The 17400-nt window shown below is 38.0% G+C and overlaps 1 protein-coding gene across 1 annotated transcript; it reads right to left on the bottom strand.

Moving 5' to 3' along the window:
• Nucleotides 1–777: 777 nt before the first annotated feature.
• On the bottom strand, nucleotides 778–10792 carry ubl3b (ubiquitin-like 3b). The gene is made up of 6 exons (XM_042493989.1): nucleotides 10636–10792; nucleotides 9943–10053; nucleotides 5987–6095; nucleotides 4910–4996; nucleotides 4294–4371; nucleotides 778–2381 (listed from the first exon to the last, which is right to left on the bottom strand). The coding sequence occupies exons 2-6, from the start codon at nucleotides 9967–9969 to the stop codon at nucleotides 2329–2331; spliced, it is 354 nt and encodes a 117-aa protein (XP_042349923.1). The 5' UTR covers nucleotides 9970–10053; nucleotides 10636–10792; the 3' UTR covers nucleotides 778–2328.
• Nucleotides 10793–17400: the final 6608 nt, after the last annotated feature.

Below are 17400 nucleotides of genomic sequence, written 5' to 3'. Positions count from 1 at the left end.
AAAACAAATCCATAGATCCTTGACAGGTGTTGTGATGCCGCTCCCCAATATATGACTGAAATTTCAATGTCATTCGATTAATTGTAAATATTTGCCGGTCTTCTAAAACTATTATGGCACCACCAAACAATTATTCAGTTTGTCATTCAGGATAATAAACTGAGTAGCTTTGGATTTTTTGACTGACATTTCATTGACAAAGAGAATAATCCATTTCTCGCTTTTAAGGGGAATAAAACCAGAAACTGTTTAGCTTTCTTGCTTAAAACAAAAAGACAAATGATTATTTGATGGACAAAATAGTTGCCAACTAATTTTCTGTAGACGGACTTATCGCTGCAGCTCTTAAATCAAACAAGATATTTGAAGATGTTACATTTGCCTCTATGAATACCGAAAAATGTCTCTCATTTTCCCAGACACTTTACAAGATTAATTTAAAGAAAATAAATTAACATAGGGATGGTATATCAGATTAACACTACACGTTTATCACAGCCAAAAGAATTTATAGAAAACAATAGTACTGCAATATCTACAGAAAAATTTTGGGGAAAAGCCATTAGTCAAATTCATCTTTCACTTGGTTTATTGTGCATGATATCATGATGGTTTTTTTTTAGCACATTAGTAATATTTCATTTTCTAAATATCAGTTAATATCGGTATTTTGCGACACTCCAAACCATCAGATTAAATCGATAATGAAATTATTTTTGGCCAGTTTGTCTTTTAGTTACCATTTGAGAAATATTTTTTTAAAAAATCAAGAGAAGCTGACTTATTTAAAGATTTATTAATTTATAATACAAGCTTTTATGTAGACCACATTGCATTTTTAGTTTTTACATTTATTCATACTGAGCTAAACTTCATAGCAGTGACATTGATTGACAAAAACACAAACCAAAGGACACTCAATGGAAGGAATCAAAAGGTTTCCGACTGTTTCTGAAGAAACCGCAGCCCATCAACACTCCCAGTGCACCACCCTTTTTTTTTAAGACCACATGCCCACACTAGTCCTCATACAGTATGCCACGTGCATCACACACCCTCAGACACACTCATACACAAACTCACCCACACTAAAATTGAACAAATACCTATACACAAGATAAAAATCGATATATTTAAATTTCATTATTAATGATATTACTGAATTCCACGATCAAAGGCAAACAAGAAGTAAAGACAGCATCCAAATGAAAAGGAGGTGAAACACCGCCAAAAATTTTCCTTTTAACATTTCATCTAGGAGATATTCTCCCGTTCCTCGCTCTCAGCGTCCAGTAGAGGGGAGGCTCGCACCAACGACACTTCTCCCTCCCATCTTCAACCGCCTCTTCTGTCTGCGTTTAACTGGCCCGCCGTGTAGGCTCCCGTTGTGAGGGAGCATCGACAGCCTAGTCAATAAAGTCAAAGCCAGAGGTGCAAACTCAACACCTGATGGCACACAAGCAGCCTGCCGAATTCTCTGACTCCATCTTTCACAAGCCTAGAGTCTGTTCCCGTGTCTCAAGAACCTGAACGTCCCCTTACGTGTTCACTCTTCCAAATTATAAGTCTTTTCTTTTCTCCATTGGTCCATTTCGAGGAACAAACAGGTGTAAGGTAATGGCACAGACGCCACTGGTGCTGATACAGACCGACCGGTTCAGTTAGTGAGAAACAGTCTCATGAGGAGGATGGCACATTTTCTACCACGTGGGGAATTAAGGTCTGTTCCTCTGACCAGGGGAAAAAAAAAAAAAAAAGAAGCCATTGAGGGAAAAAAGATGAAACACGATAAACATTTCTGAATTAACGAACTGGTTAAGTGCAATGAGAGGGTTAACACCATTCAGTAAGACCTGGGGAAACATCCATTTGACTAGTAGGGAAGGGTAATAGCCAACACATCCTTTATAGCAACTCAGTGTCCGTGACGAGCGAAGACTCCCCGGGTCTTTTTCCACTATATATGACAGCTCTTAAAAATGCGTCCAGCAGCGAACAGGTCCGCAGCAGAGCGTAGGGTTTCTTATAATGTCTTGATATTCAAATAAAAAGGAATAACAACAGCAAATTCTGCCGACACAGTAAAAGGTTTGGGGGGCAAAAAGTGAATATATTGGCACAAAAAAAAAAAAAGCCTCAGATTGGACAAGCGTTCAACCAAAGCAGGCGACAACCCCAACCAGATTTCCTGTGATTTATTCCAAATCCACAGCTGACAGGATGACAGGCAGGAGAGAACTGGGTGTATGCATGTGTGTAAGTGTGTATCTGTGTGTGTATGTATCTGTGTGTGTGTGTGCGTGTGTGTGTGGGGTCATTTCTGTTGCTTTACAAGAGGAGACAGCAGTTGCTCTCTGTGGTTTTTTCTCTGTTCCTTTGACCTACAAAGAAAAGACAGGACAGCAGAGACAAGAGGTGAGATACAAACAACCAGCTCAACCTGGAGGAAAGCATGTATCACTCTACAGACGTTCTGCGTGGGTTGAGGTTACCAGCAGAAGCAACTTAACGTCCACTGCAAGATGTATGTGAAAGGTCAAAGCGGAGCCTAAAAAAGTATTTGTGATGCAATACATGTATTTTATTAAATACAGTTTCCTTTAACTCTGATAACTCAAACACATTTAAGACCACAATTACACAATTTAGCATGAGTCAGCATAAACATAGCATTATTTAATTAGCTACATAGCAGCAAACTTGTCAAAACTTTGACTAAAAATTATGGCATCGTCATGATTCATGTCTGTGCTCTGCCTGGGCAGACATGGTGCATTAAACGGGGTTACTACACCCTCAAATCCTGCTAGGATCTATAGCCTCACTCCCACTGCACAAAAACCCGCTTATACCCGCTAACATATGGCTTTTTAATGCAATGGGAATGCGCACAATTGGCATTCACACCCAAGTCAAATGACTCAGCAGTAGACACGAGTTTTTATCACCTCTGGCTTCAATCGGCATTGATGGGAACGCAACACCCGGGTGAATGCGGTAATTTAAGCTCTTTAACCGGCGAGATGCAATGACATACTGTCACTAATTACGGTATGTTTCCTCCTAAGCAGTGCTAAAACAGCGATTTAAATGCATCTGCTCTGAGTTTGCAAGAGACACTGAATAAGTAAGAGATATATAACGAGAAGAAACCACTGAAAAGTGAGACCTCTGCTCCTGCTGCTGTCTGCTGTTTACCTGTTCTCCTGTCTGTGAAGTCGTACACACACACACAGCTGACAGATGAAAGGCCGACTCGCTCTCCAGCAGTAATTTCAGTGGCAGTGAGAATACAGCCATTTAGCGCATTTAACCATGTTTAAAAAACCTGCGTGCACCCGCTTATTGCGGTGGGATGGAAGTATTATCTAAACAGTGCAACAGAGGTGTTTAGTATATAGCAATTTTTCTGTCATGGCTGTTAGTCAGTCCTAAATATCTTCGAAAATAAACATCATTTGTAGGCTCGTGTGTTGTTTTAACTAAAATCTTGTTCATCTACAATGTTGATTTTCACCTATGTTTATCAGGCTTGATAATGCTACCACGACTAGCAGCTGGGTGTGAGAGGCACAAAAGCCTCATTTCCACTGCAAGGATTGACTCAACTACACTGACTCCTGGTACCAGGCTCTTTTTTTCTATTTAGTTTTCCACTGCAGCATATATCCAGTCTGCACTTTGCCCATTTTTAGTGGTACCATTTTCAGCGTGCTACCATTCCTTAAAATCAAAACTGAGTGAAATTAAAAAATATTGCAGTCACTATTGACCGGAGCTTAGCTTTTTAAAATGGGCGGGTTTGTGCAGGATGTCCTGTGAAAGTGTCAAATCAGTGGTCTGCAGTGTTTTAAGTCAATCTTTTAGTACTGGCTCAGCTCCCGTGCAACACTGACCGAGATGGGACCAAAAAAAGCACCAGGTAGCATCTGCAAACATTTGCTGACAAAAATGAACGGTTCGAAGCAAGTCGAGTCGAGCTGTGCCGTGCCGTGTAGTGGAAGTGAGGTTAAAGTGGGTCAACAGGCTTGACCTCATGTTTCTAACTACACTGTTTTTGGTTGCTGAAGCTTGAAATGTTGCTGTTTAACTAAACTTAAGTAACATAACCTCGTCCAACGTGAATTAATTTCTTAAAGCGAAACCCTGTTCTCAGAACTGACACCTTTTATATCTCACTGTCGTTAGCTATAAGGGTCCCACATCACCCACTCCTGTATGACGATAACAATATTAAACTAGTAATGCTGCAAAAACTTCTACTGAAAAAGGAATCAAAGAAAAGATCCTCACCATGAGAGTTGGGCTCTGGAAGAGTCTCTCTGGCAACCAAGTGCATGACGGTTGTTCGGCCCGGAGGCAGCTTCAGAGCTTTGAGAAAGCAATAAACCTTGTTATTCAAGCTACATTTTAAACTATAATCCTTCAGTATGCTTACGTTTTCAGACAAACAATCATGGGGTTATTGAAAAGACAATTATCCACCCAATTTTAGACTGACAATCTTGTAAGATGGAGAGGTGAAAGAAAATTACCTTAATTTAGTCACATCCTGCATCTGTGATATTGAATCAGCCGGTAGTACTATGTTTAAAGTTAGTGATCCGGTGCATGTATTCACTAAATGTTAAATTAACTTTGTTTTTTTTCTTGGCTATGTACTGGTTATATTATTTTATAAAATCCTGCTGTTAGGCATGACGGCTCCTCACCTCTATTGCTCGGCATGGATGTAATAAACAGACAATAAACAGAACCAGTTCAACCATTTGCCTCAAGAGATCTTTGTGAAACCTTAGACACAACCTTATGAGCTGTTTTGTTGTCATTTTCCAGGGGTGTTTTTAGTATTATAGATGGATAAAAGGTAGCTTTCATTGAGTTTTCTCAGGCGGTGAGGTGGTCTTACCTCCCAGAGTAACGTTGCCATGAAGGAAGCGCCCCTGGAAGATGAGGCGCAGTATACTGGGGCTGCTCACCCTTTCCTCCTCCCATCCTATCAGAGAGCAGAGAAACAAGTACATCAAATGGCCCAGCAAATACTGATACAGTATACATCACAAAATGATATATGGATGTTTAAAAATATGGTAACAATAAATCAGCCCATAGTATTTTTTTAACTTAAACACATAAATAAATAATAAAAATCTTGATACAATTCACTTAAATTTGATTGTTTTCAAAATATTGACCAAAGTAGATACTGAGCAAATATTTTACAGTAAAACAAATAACTTGTGACTAACGTTTTTAAAATCATCTTAAACACAGTTTGGCATCTCTGTGCTGCAAGTTTCTATTACTAATCAGCCACTAGTACATCCATAACAGTATATCTGTAATAGGGATGATAATGATTATTGCCAATCGATTAATCTGTCATTAAGAATTTAATCGAAATTTTGAAATTCAGAAAAAATGCATTTGGTATTGTTCGACAAAAGCAAGGTTTTTATGTTTTTTGTTATTTTTTTAAATACATTTCATCAATCTGTAATTCTACCAAAAATTGATTAAGGAAAGTGTTTCGAATTTGCCACTTTAAGCTGTAATAAGCTAATATTGGCAGATATATTGGCCACATTTATTAATGGGTCTAGCTTTATTGTTTACTGTCACTATTCTAGACCACAATAATAATTTAAATATTAACAATAACACCATTTATTATCAATCTGGTCCCTTTTTTCTGTTAAAAATTAACCTGTAGTCATTTTGAAAACAAGTTTTTCATTACAGGCATTGGAAACTGTCATAGGAAATGGAATAATTAGTAACAATATTCAGTTAGTTATAATTATCCTCATAAAAGCAAATACATTTTTATTACTTATTCGGAAAAAATGACAATAAATATGAGCCGGCAAAAACTGTGACTGAATCAGAATGACTGCTCAGTGCAGAATAGTAAAATCCGTAAAATATAGAAATTGAAACTTAACACACACAAAAATACTGAAAAACGAATCCTACAAAAACGTACCTGCAGGCCAGTTCTCAAATACATGCTTGGCGATGTCTGTGGCCGAGTCATTTGGGGAGAAAGTAAAGTCTTGCGTTTTCCCACTGACCAGGATAAGGCGGAGGTGCACCTAAAACAAAAAACAAAAACAGCTCAGTCGCAGTCCACAAAAATGTCGTAGCAGACGAGACAAAACCCAAAAACTTCCATTACTGTTCTTGTTAATTAGTTGTGGTGGAATCCCTCCACTTCCTCTAACCTCTGCAGACATGAGGTGACCTCCAGAAGGCTGTGAAGAGATGGGCATTCCAGTCTAATTAGATTTATCCACACCAGATCTCCACCCTTTGACTGGGCGACTTCATTCACTGAGGGCTTACACTGAAGTGAGCCCCTGTTGCCAGAGACGACAACAGATAAGGGTGGGGCTGACGGGGGAACACTGGCCCTTTAGTTCCAGGGTGCTGCGAGCTCCTCTCCGGGCTGTCGGCCTAATGCGATAACCCCAGGTGTCCCAGACAGCTCTGGGCCATGTTATTAAATTTACATGGCCAGTGCGTAGCCCCAAGGGGGACTGTGCATATGTGTGGGAGGGTCTTTAACAGCGGGGCTTCCTCCAAATTTTATCCTCTGGGCAACTACACAAACCAATCTGTTAAATATAAGAAGGAGTTGCCTGTCTAATGTGCCTTGAAGGCCTAAATATTACGCTACCATCGGGATATCCATGTGGGACAGTCCACATTTATTCCACTACAAGACTTAAACATATCGCACTAATTCTCCATGTATGGCACAAACACATTACACACACTATAGTAGAGCTGATACGATAATTGATTAAAACATAAAATGCTACTATTTTGATATTCAACTTATTAATCATTCATTTTTCAAGTTCCAACTTCTTTACTGTGATGATTTTTTACTTTTCTTTGTCTTGTTTTATGTGGACTTTTCTCCACAGAAAAAAAAGGTTATAGAAAAGGTGTCACATTGGCTTCAGGAAATTCTGACGGACATTTTCTGACATTTCATGAACCAAATAATTACGGAATATGATTAGCAAGTTAATCAACCCTTGAGAAAATAACATTAGCTGCAGCCCTTTCTTGAAGCAGGGTTGCTACTAAAGGTTATTTTCAATGTCAGATAATGGTGAAAAATGTCAGTCAGCATTTACCAAAACCCAAAATCAGGTCTTGTTTTGTCCACAACCCAAAGATCTTCAGTTCGCTGTCATAAGGAAGCAAAAACCAGAAGATGTTCACATTAATAAGAAGCTGGAAAAGAAATTTCACTTTTTTGTGTGCTAAAGCAAAAAAAAAAAAGACTATTAAAGGTGGGGGAAGAAAATCGATACTGCATAGTTGCGCAAGATTTCCGTGGAATTATCAATACACAGACGCCAACTAACGATTATTTACTATAGAAGTCATTGCAAACTTTTGGTAACCTGACTAGACTTATAACACCAACTGATTAATCCATCCATTAGAAATATTTTGCTGCAATAAAGATGACTTAAAGAGAAATAAACAGACTAAAATTTCAAAAAACTTCAAATGATGACGAGGTGTTCCTTGGGAGACATAATTTTAAGTTGAAAAATGGAATATATCACATTTTGTTATTATTACAATATTCAAAATGCTGCAAAATATTTTAAATCGCCATAATATTTTATTATGACTAAAGTATTGTGATAATATTGTATCGTAGGGCCTTTTGCTGATTCCCACTCCTACTGACTATCAGGTTGAATGGAGGGCGGTCGCATGTGGGTGAACAGTCGGTGAGATTTTATAAATTGATTTTAGTCACAATTTTAGGGAAATTATCCTAAACAGTAAGAAAACACAGCCAAAGATTTTTATTGGACCAGACAGATGATCACTCTGCCCCGACTCAACCAATCAACTGACCTAAGTCCAACAGAGATTAAGAGTTAGTTTGACTAAATATCTTTCATTGCTTGTAATCATGCACAAGATTTTAATGTTTCCTTTAATGGAACTTTTCATCTACTGCTATATTAATAGATGTTGTCCATTCAAATAAATTGTGGTTTGGAGTCCCTCCAGCTCCTCATTAATTTCAGATGGTCATCAATAGCAAAGGATTTACAATCCTGATTTTTCATTTATATCAGTTTGTACATTGAGTTTATACTGTAAATATAGTCAGCTCAGGGTCAGGACTAAAACATCACTCTGACCTGAATTATTGATCCACTTTGGCCATCAGTCACATAATGTATGCTGCTGCAAGTACTGCTCTTCATTAATCCATTAATCCATCATCTCCAATCAATCATGCCGCTACTCCGAAAAATTACTTTAAAGAATAAATGTATCCCACCAATTGAATCTTTCTATGTAGACGTCTCTACTCAAGAGTGAGAATCGACAAGAGGGGATTAATTTCCCCCGACATTTGCCCTTCTTCAAAAGGTGGGACATGAACTTTCTTTGGGGTTCACACATCACAGAGGCGAGAACAAAGAGACTTAACCACGAGGTATGACGTCCGCGAAGGACAACCCCAATCTCTGATCTGTTTACAAATACAATTCTCCTGCGGTGGTTCTCTGCCCACCCCTCCCCCTCCGAACCGAATAACCTCATTGCGGGGTTACATGCCCATGTCATCATTAACAAGCTTTGTCCTCGTCCCTATCCCTTTCATCCGCGACAAAGTAAAAACAAAGTCAAATCTGCCATGTTACCCATGGCAACATCCCTAATCACAAATGTTCTTTAGGTTGTCCAATCCAAGATAAGATATTAAAACCTTCATACATGGTTATGAATTACTATTTTTAAGTGTTAAAAGACCCAGTAAAGGATTATCCATTTCTAATGTTGGTCAGGTTTCCTAAAATCAAAATCATCTATAGCTCCTACATAAAACATCTGATGTTTTTGTTTAGTTAAGCACCAAGTCAAACTCCTTATAAGAGCAAAACAATAATAAAAACAATAAGGGGCGATGAAGTGTATAGGTCTGGAAAGATTAACATTTCTAAGGGGAAGCGAAAATACTTTTTTCAGCTAAGGGAAGTGTACATAAATAACTTAAACTCTTATCATTATTTTCATAAGCCCAAGGTGACACCTTCAAATGTGTTGTTTTGTGACCAAATCCAAAAACAAATCTTCACATTGGAACGCCAAAACAAGCAATTTCTTTTTTAATAATCATATGAATAATGAATCGACTATCAAAATTGTTACAGATTATTTTTCTGTCACTGGATTAACTGATTAATCAACTAATTGTTCGAGCACCAAATGCTTCCCCAAAACTCACATTCACACTAGAACAACTGATTGTCTAATTGACCAGTGGATCACTATAAAATATTTTCTCATTTCTGATATTGAATTAAATGTGTTTATCATTCATCCAGCGAAGATGCATAAAATTCAGCTGGTTATAGCTTCACAAATTCAAAAACGTACTAGTTTGTCTTAATGAAATATTACTAGAAAGTGGATACATGCAGGTGAGAAAGCCAGGTGTAGTAGTTAACAAAAATATTCCTATTAACTTCCACTACCATTTCTGATCTGTCTCTAAACAAGTGTTGTCCATTCCTACAGTGGGGGGGCCGTAGCCAGGATTTAGTAAGAGGGTAAAATCAATTGGCGTCTAAACCTTGAAAGGAAAGTAGGGCAACGTTTTAACTGAGATTAGACAGATGGTGTTCACAGGAACAGCAGTCACTGTCCCAGCTAAGTGTTTGTGGTCGTTGGCTAATCCATGTCTCCCCCCTCCCTCCTACTCCAACCCCCAAACTCTAAATTAATTTAACAAGGAGAAACGTTAATTTAACGTTAATACACTTGATTTTTATGGTGCTATGTCTGTGTTTTGCAGGTGTGACAAACCACAATGCAGAGAACACAAGTTATCAGCAATCAAAGATTATCACCTGGGCTCTGGAGAAAGGTGTCAGACCCCAAAACACTCACCATATCAAGATCCCTCTGGGTGGTCATGGCTCAGGAAGGAGGAAGGCCGTGGACGTGGATCAGAGAGAACAGGGCTGGTGTGCTTCAGCTGCTGGAGACGGGGCCTGAGCCCTGACACAAACAACACAAACATTATGAAGGTGCTTCCCACAGCCTGGCACCATAACTGTACTGCACATAATCCATTATCCACCGAGCTAACATGTCGCTAACGTCAGTGCTAACATCATAACATTGGCAATCAAACGTCAAACACGCACGATTGATTTAGATACATTAAATAGTACAGGTAGTGTGCAGAAACAGTCTCATGTCACCATATTTTAGCTTATTAAAATAACGAACTTAGCTTGTCAAGCTACGGCAGCGATCTCAGTAGTCTAACAGTTACCATTTAGCTGGTAGAGCTAGCGGGCTAATGTTTCTTATATCAGCTGGATTCAACCATAGTTGCAAATTAGCTGGCTAATGCTAATAAAAAAGCTGATGTCGTTAATCGGCAAGGAAATGTACGTCGTCCGAGGACAGCAACTAGCCCCGAGTTTCTTCCTGACAGATGTCGAAACTGATCGCTGAAAATAGGAAGGCTTCGGCTAACATTAGCTCATGATGCCAATCCTGATATCGCTGGCTAGCTTCGAGCTAACTGCCTAACTAGATGTGCAACGAAAATGTTTGTCCTCTCGGGCTCACCTGCATCTGATGACTTTGATGAAATTTTGCATCCAGTTGAGTTGACGAATCAGCGGGAAGGGCTTTTCATGGGGAAAATATCGAGTGTAGATGGATATCGTTGACTGTGGTATCGGTGGCTAATGGACGGGAAGACGCCGGATGTCAGCTGGTTGTAAACACAGACACTCGCCGCTAACACTTCTGGGAGTTGAAGTCAGGAGCGAGGAAATCCCAACCCTGCAGATAAGAACCCCTTCTGCTGCTTGGTTTAGGCTACTGCATTCAGGGTCCCCATTCAGGGTTGATTTTTTATCACAACATGTATAAAATACAAACAATTAGGCAAACAACAGCACTGCTGGAGATGCTGTGGGCAAGTGGATTTTAATCAGTCCCATATATTTTGGTAGCGCATATAATTACAAACATTTTGGGATGGGTTTATTTTGATATTTGATGGAATTTTAAGTTAGGCGATATGAAGGCACCCATGCATTGTGTATCTGGGACTGATACCAGAGGACATCATTCATAAGGACATCTTTCTGTTCAAAATCCCTACACTGGCATGTAAAAAGGCCAGTACTGAAAGCAGGCTGAAATATGACCCTCCAAGTCCAGGACAGTGGATGGATATTGCAGAGGAACTATACTCTATGTCAAAATTGACCTTTCACCTAAGGACTAAAGTAAGGACACTTGCACAACGCTGGAAGAAATGTACAGACTATAAGAGAAAAGAAGTGTTGCAGTGGTACCCACTTGTTTTCTTTTGTTAACTTTAGGACCCATGTTAAAATGTCAGAGAACGTTCATATTGTATTACACAAACAAAACTGTATAGTATACTTCTACTCCCTAGTATGAATATAAACCAGCAACCTTTTCAAATCTCTAATACCTCTTTAAAACTTACTTAGACACTTAGAATATATCAATCTGGCACTGGCTTTCAAGTATGAGGGAAAACGGGAATAATTATAATATGAGTGTATTCTTAATGTATTTGATTATGAACTTATTTATTGACACATGTCTGAAAAACAATGCTGCAACATAAGAATGTAGGCAAATACTTTTTAAGTCTTGATTGGATGTGGAAGGTTATCTGCAGAAGATCACTGTAACAATTAATTTGATTACAGCAAAATTTCATGACTTTCCAAAACTTTTCATTTTCATAACTTTTCCAGGCCTAGAAAATATGATTGTGAAATTCCATGAACTTTTCAGTTTTTCCATGACTGTGGGAACCCTGCCAGTTAGATAAATTCCTCAGGTATTCAGACAGTTTACACACTTGCGAAGCATTACATAATTCAATGTAACTGCCCACAATACCTGTCTCCCATTGCCTCCCCAAATCTGAACTGCCATATCCTCTAAATTTTGCTGTTGTCTTGTGTTCTTGTATTTGTGTCTGTTCTGTTCATGAAGTGTTTTTTCAGTACTTTGTATTCTCTATTCTCTATTTTGTATTTGTATTTGTATTTCTTTTTGCATTTCATGTAAAGCGTATTTGAGTATCTAGAAAAGTGCTATATAAGTCATATCTATTATTATTATAACTATTATTATTATTAAAATGACGTCATGCTTTGACAAAAAAAGAAAAATAGCATTTCAGAGATGGAGACTCTACATGTAATAAGGCAGAGTTTGAAGTGTAAAACAAACAGATACAAAATTACTACAAAGAGATGCAAAACAGCTGCAAATGGATACAACTTCAAAAACAGACAAAACCACAAAGACACACAAAATATACAAAAAGAGTCGCAAAGCAACTATGAAGAGATTCAAAATGACCGCCAAGAGACACAGCGAGACTGGGACTGCCCCCATTAACTAGTGCCAGTGCTAAGTACGAGTGCTTCAGAAACACCAATTTAAGGTCCACTTATATAAACGAGTGACAGATATATAGTAAATTCTTCTGATAGATTATTCTGAAATGTTCAAAATGTTTGTTTTTATATACTATACATACTGTAAATATGTATGATTTTTTTTGTGTTACATGTAATGCTTTGGCAATACTATTTTTTTGCAATGGTCATACCAATAAAGCAACTATGAATTTAAATTTGAGAGAGAGATTGAGATTTAAGGAGAGAGAGTGAGAATGAGGAAGTCAACGGTAGAACCTTGTGTTTTTACGAATGTTACAATTCAATAACAATAAAATATTTCAATATTTCCAACTTCTGGGGTTTCATCTTTTTCTAGGGCCAGACCTTTTGAGGACTGCAAGACTGAATATTTTCAAGTATTGTGACCTCAATTTTGTACATGTCAAAAAGGGGAAAACCTCTATTCCATCTTCATCAAAGCAGAAAAATATTTTGTTCACAGAATCACTTCAGTGGTATAAACAGAAAAATTGGCATCATGCTAACCAGTTTGCACCAAGTCAAGTAAGGTGAGGTCATTTTCTGAAGTAAGGCGCAGAGAGTTAACACTTAGCATGCTGGTATAACTGTACAGCTCAAGTTAACTGATTACTGAATATCTTTACTTGGTGATGTAGTAAAACAAATCAAGTTAATCAACAGGATGACATGACATTTAGACCACTGATTCTCAAAGAAGGGAGCAGGGAACTCCAGGGAGTCCTTGAATTTTTTTCAGAGTGATTGATATAAATTATATTTTTCATCTTTTGTTATTATACCATATGACATTAATTTACTATAATCAGAATCAGCATTATGTAGTCTATGTATGCACTAACAGCAAAACACGTTCTCTTGAAATGTGTGTATGTTATGAAATGTACTTAAAATGTGCCCTTTTCTCTTGATTTGCACTTTAAAATTTTCTAATATCTTACTAATACATTTCACTTGACTTGTTCTTTTACATAACTATGACAAATAAGTGTAAAAAATAGGCTGTGAAATTATTCCAAGGTACATACCTGAGGGCTCTCCAGTTTATTCTCTGTCCTCTGAGGGTTCCTTAACTGAAAAAGAAATTGAGAACATTTGATTTAGACAACAGATTTACATTCACACTAAAAAAAGAAGCAATGCAAATGTTTTACATAGACGACTGACTGCAAAGCTTTTAGGTATACCACCCCTTTGGATTTAAAGGAGAATTAAGAGTGTGTGAGCACACAAAAATCATTCTCCACAGAGCATCAGGTGGCCTGGTGGTGAAGACACATGCCTGCAGGATCTACAGTTCAGTTAAGGTCAGGGACCTTTGTTGCATGTCACATCCCTCTTCCTCTCACCCTGCATTTCTTATCAGTGTCTCTACAGGCACTATCACAGGGCCATAACCATAGAGTCAACACATGAAGGGACCAAATCTGCCCGGAGGGTTTGAGGTCTTCTCATGTCTAAATAAATTACACATGCAGTGCAATATGAATGATTGACACTTATCTCAGATTTTACGTAAGCTATCTGACGAATATAATGTAATAAAGACATTAACCCTCTGAAACCTGGATCGACATCAGCTGTCTTGTGCTGCCTGCAGACACCTTTCACAAGCATCTGAACCTTTGAAACATGAGTTTTTTGATTACTTTCAAAAAAAAGGAAAAGGTAATCAGACACTTTATATGAATTGTTTCACAAATTGCAAAAAAAACTACATAAACATATATATATAATAAAAGGTCATGGTTTCAAGGGGATTAATGTCTGTGTTACACCACATGGACAAAGCACATGCGTTATACTGGAACTAGCAGCGATAATAATGATAATAATGGTAATTTGTTAAGTTTATTTGTGATTATGATTAAATTTGCTCAGGATTATTTCAGACAGCAATGCATGGTTGACTGTCACAGAAAAGCAGTTTTTTTTTTTAAATGAAAAAACGACAGCTGTGGCCAGAGGCATTATGTTTTCAGGTTGTCTGTCTGACTCATTTTCCTGAACGCAATATCTCGAAGATATCTTTAAGAGATAGATAGAGAGAGAATGTCTTCAAATTTGGCACAAACATCCATTTTGACTCAACAATGAACTGATTAGAATTTAGTGGTTAAAGGTCATTGTCACTCACAAACATGTTTTTGGCCATTACTCAGGAATTCATATGCTAATTATGACAATAATTCACGCAAATGTCTAACAGGATAAAATGATGAAGTGATGACATTTTATGTCCTAAAGGTCAGAGGTCGACTTCACACATCATAATGACCTGTAAAAACACCTTTCTGGCAATTATTAAACCCCATAACTCAGGAACAGAGGGGCGATATTTGGACAGATACTGAATTATTGACACTAATCTTGGTTGTGTGATCTTGAAACTCTGCTCATCTTCTGTGCTGACGGGTTGAAGTTGTGTGTGAAGCATCTTTGTTTTAGGATATGTAGCTTCTTCGCAGCATCATCCATATGTGAAGCATTGTCTACTGTCACAACTGCAAAGACATCTGCACAGACATGGATTTAAACTTTAACTGCAACTTGATTGGTTTGCAGAGGCATACAACTGTGAGCAATGAACTATAGTTTGTTTATATAATTTTGTATTAATATAAGGGGGGGGGGGTCAGCAAATATAAATATAAAGAGGGATGTGCCCTTCCATTTCATATTTACTGCCTTGCACTATCAACTAACAGATAATGCCCAAAAAATAGGCTAGTCTTAAAAAATACATATAGCTGCACATTAATATAATTAACTGCTATTTGTATAGGAAATTGCAACACTAAGGTACATCAGCTGCATTGTTTACCAATCTTGTGTCTCTGGCTTTTAGAGTCTTGTGTCAAAATGTTAAGTAGTTATCTTTAAGTTTATTTACTGCTCACGTATTTATATTTCTTTTTTTAAAATCTTTTTATTTTAGCTTTTTAATTTCTGTTTTATCCATTTTATTTCCTTTTATTTGTGGTTTGATTGCTGTTATTGTTTCTGATGTTGTTTTTGGTCTATTTCTTTGTATTGTTTTATACTGACATTATGTATCCTGCATCTTGTATTATTTGTCCTCTGGTTATCTGCCCTAGTTTATTCTCACTTGTGCTGAATAGGACTGTTTGGCTTTCAGTTGTTTTATCGCCACATATTTCAGCTTTGCTCTGTTTGTCAAAGCACTTTGTAAACCATTTTTAAAGGTGCTATACACATAAAGTTATTATTATCATTATTATTAGTATTATTACATGGTGCCTATTCATAAATAAAGTCATTCTCATGGGTTAATTAAATTAGGCCAAATGAAAACTGGTACATATACAAATGGGAATATGGGGTTGGTTTCTGGGGCTCTGGTCTCTAAACTATTTTGTTGTCTTTAGTGTGCATCGTGTATGATTAAAAAATTGGAGGATAGGGCATTTACACAATGCACAGAGGGCAGTTAACAAGTTGTTTTTCTTTGTTTCTTGGAAGAGGGGGAGGTCTATTAGAGGCCAATGGCTATTGTTGCCAACATATACACCTGAATCTGGCCATGCATTATAATTATTATACATTTCTATTATTGTTAAAATATGTTGCTATGCAGTTTAGGTTGTTGTAGTCTATTTGTAGCATCAGTACTCTCATTATCGGTAATACCTTAACTGCCCTAAGTGTACCCGGGACTTAGCACACTTTCAGAGACTGTTGCATAATGTACCATTACAGGTACATGTTGCCTCCCTCAGCTGCTGTTTACGCCTGTGCTGTCACATGAATGACTCAGTTTCCCAGAATTCCCCTTAGCGCAGGCGCACAACGCGTTGCCTGACAGTGGTAAACAGACGTCAGAAGGGAGTCTTCGCCTCGAGTCAAAACAAAACAAAACAAAACAAGTCAAAAAGATACAGAAGGAGTGAATTTTTGGACAGCCGCTACGACGGAAGTTTTCCAAAACTCACCGCTGATTAAAACCGGCCACTTGGAGGAAGTTATCGGAGGCTTTTCATGGACTTTTTCACGGATTGTAAACTCTAGAGTAGCAGGAGCTTAACCAGCTAACGTTACGGTGGCTATCGTGCTGTTTTCAAAGTGCGGCGAGTGGGAGCCGACAGACCTCCGAGGCGACCCAACTTCACCCCGCAGCCGGGAATTCGCTTCGTAGTTGCTTCACCGAGACGGCGGGGCGAAGATCGGCGCAGCTTCGGGCCTCGGTCGAGAGGGTTTTATAACCGCTTCTTCGAGCATCGTGTGCCGCGGCAGGAGTGTGGAGAAACATGGCAGATGGTGACATGCGCCTGGCCGCAATGTGGCGGATCGTGCAGACCTGAGGGACAGACTTTTCCTACGTACATTTCTCTCATTTTCTCACTTTTATTAACCTAAAAACACTATTGAACCATTATGTAAATCTGTTCCCGTTTTCTTCTTCCTTCGTTTATCTGGTTGTTTTGTTTCAGCGACTTTAACATACAGGCCAGAGAGACGGCAGCCAGTCTCTTTACTGGTTTTTACACTTTTTGGCACTTGGCTAACAAAACACTTAGTTGGATAATCAGCCGGTATATGTGTTTACACTTGACTCTGATTTAACCGGACTGATTCTTGACTTTGTGTGCTTTTTAAAGTTTGTACTGAATTCTTTTTTTTGGCTTGTGGAGAGTCCAGACATCACGTTGTTTACAAGTGGAGGCAGACAGGGGCTCTCCTGAGAAGATCCTTTGTAACAGAAGCCAGCTAATCCCTGTTTGTACTCTTCATAGCTTTACAGTAAAATAACAATCCCAGGTTTTAATAAGAAAAATGTGTATATTTTGACAAATTTGGTACAAACTAATTTTGATTTATTCTTAAAATAGTTTTAAAATTTATACTTTTTACATCTATCCACAGAGAAATA

This window comes from Plectropomus leopardus, chromosome 9 (genome assembly GCF_008729295.1).
Source record: "Plectropomus leopardus isolate mb chromosome 9, YSFRI_Pleo_2.0, whole genome shotgun sequence".
NCBI lineage: Eukaryota > Metazoa > Chordata > Actinopteri > Perciformes > Serranidae > Plectropomus > Plectropomus leopardus.
This window is presented reverse-complemented; position numbering and strand designations above follow the sequence as displayed.

Excerpts from the sequence above, each read along its gene's own strand:
- ubl3b (XM_042493989.1), bottom strand. The coding sequence starts at position 9,969 with ATGACCACCCAGAGGGATCTTGATATG. Across the intron at positions 6,096-9,942 it reads CCCAGAGGGATCTTGATATG|GTGCACCTCCGCCTTATCCT; the intron begins GTGAGTGTTTTG and ends TTTTTGTTTTAG. Across the intron at positions 2,382-4,293 it reads TCCAGAGCCCAACTCTCATG|GTCAAAGGAACAGAGAAAAA; the intron begins GTGAGGATCTTT and ends TTTTCTTTGTAG.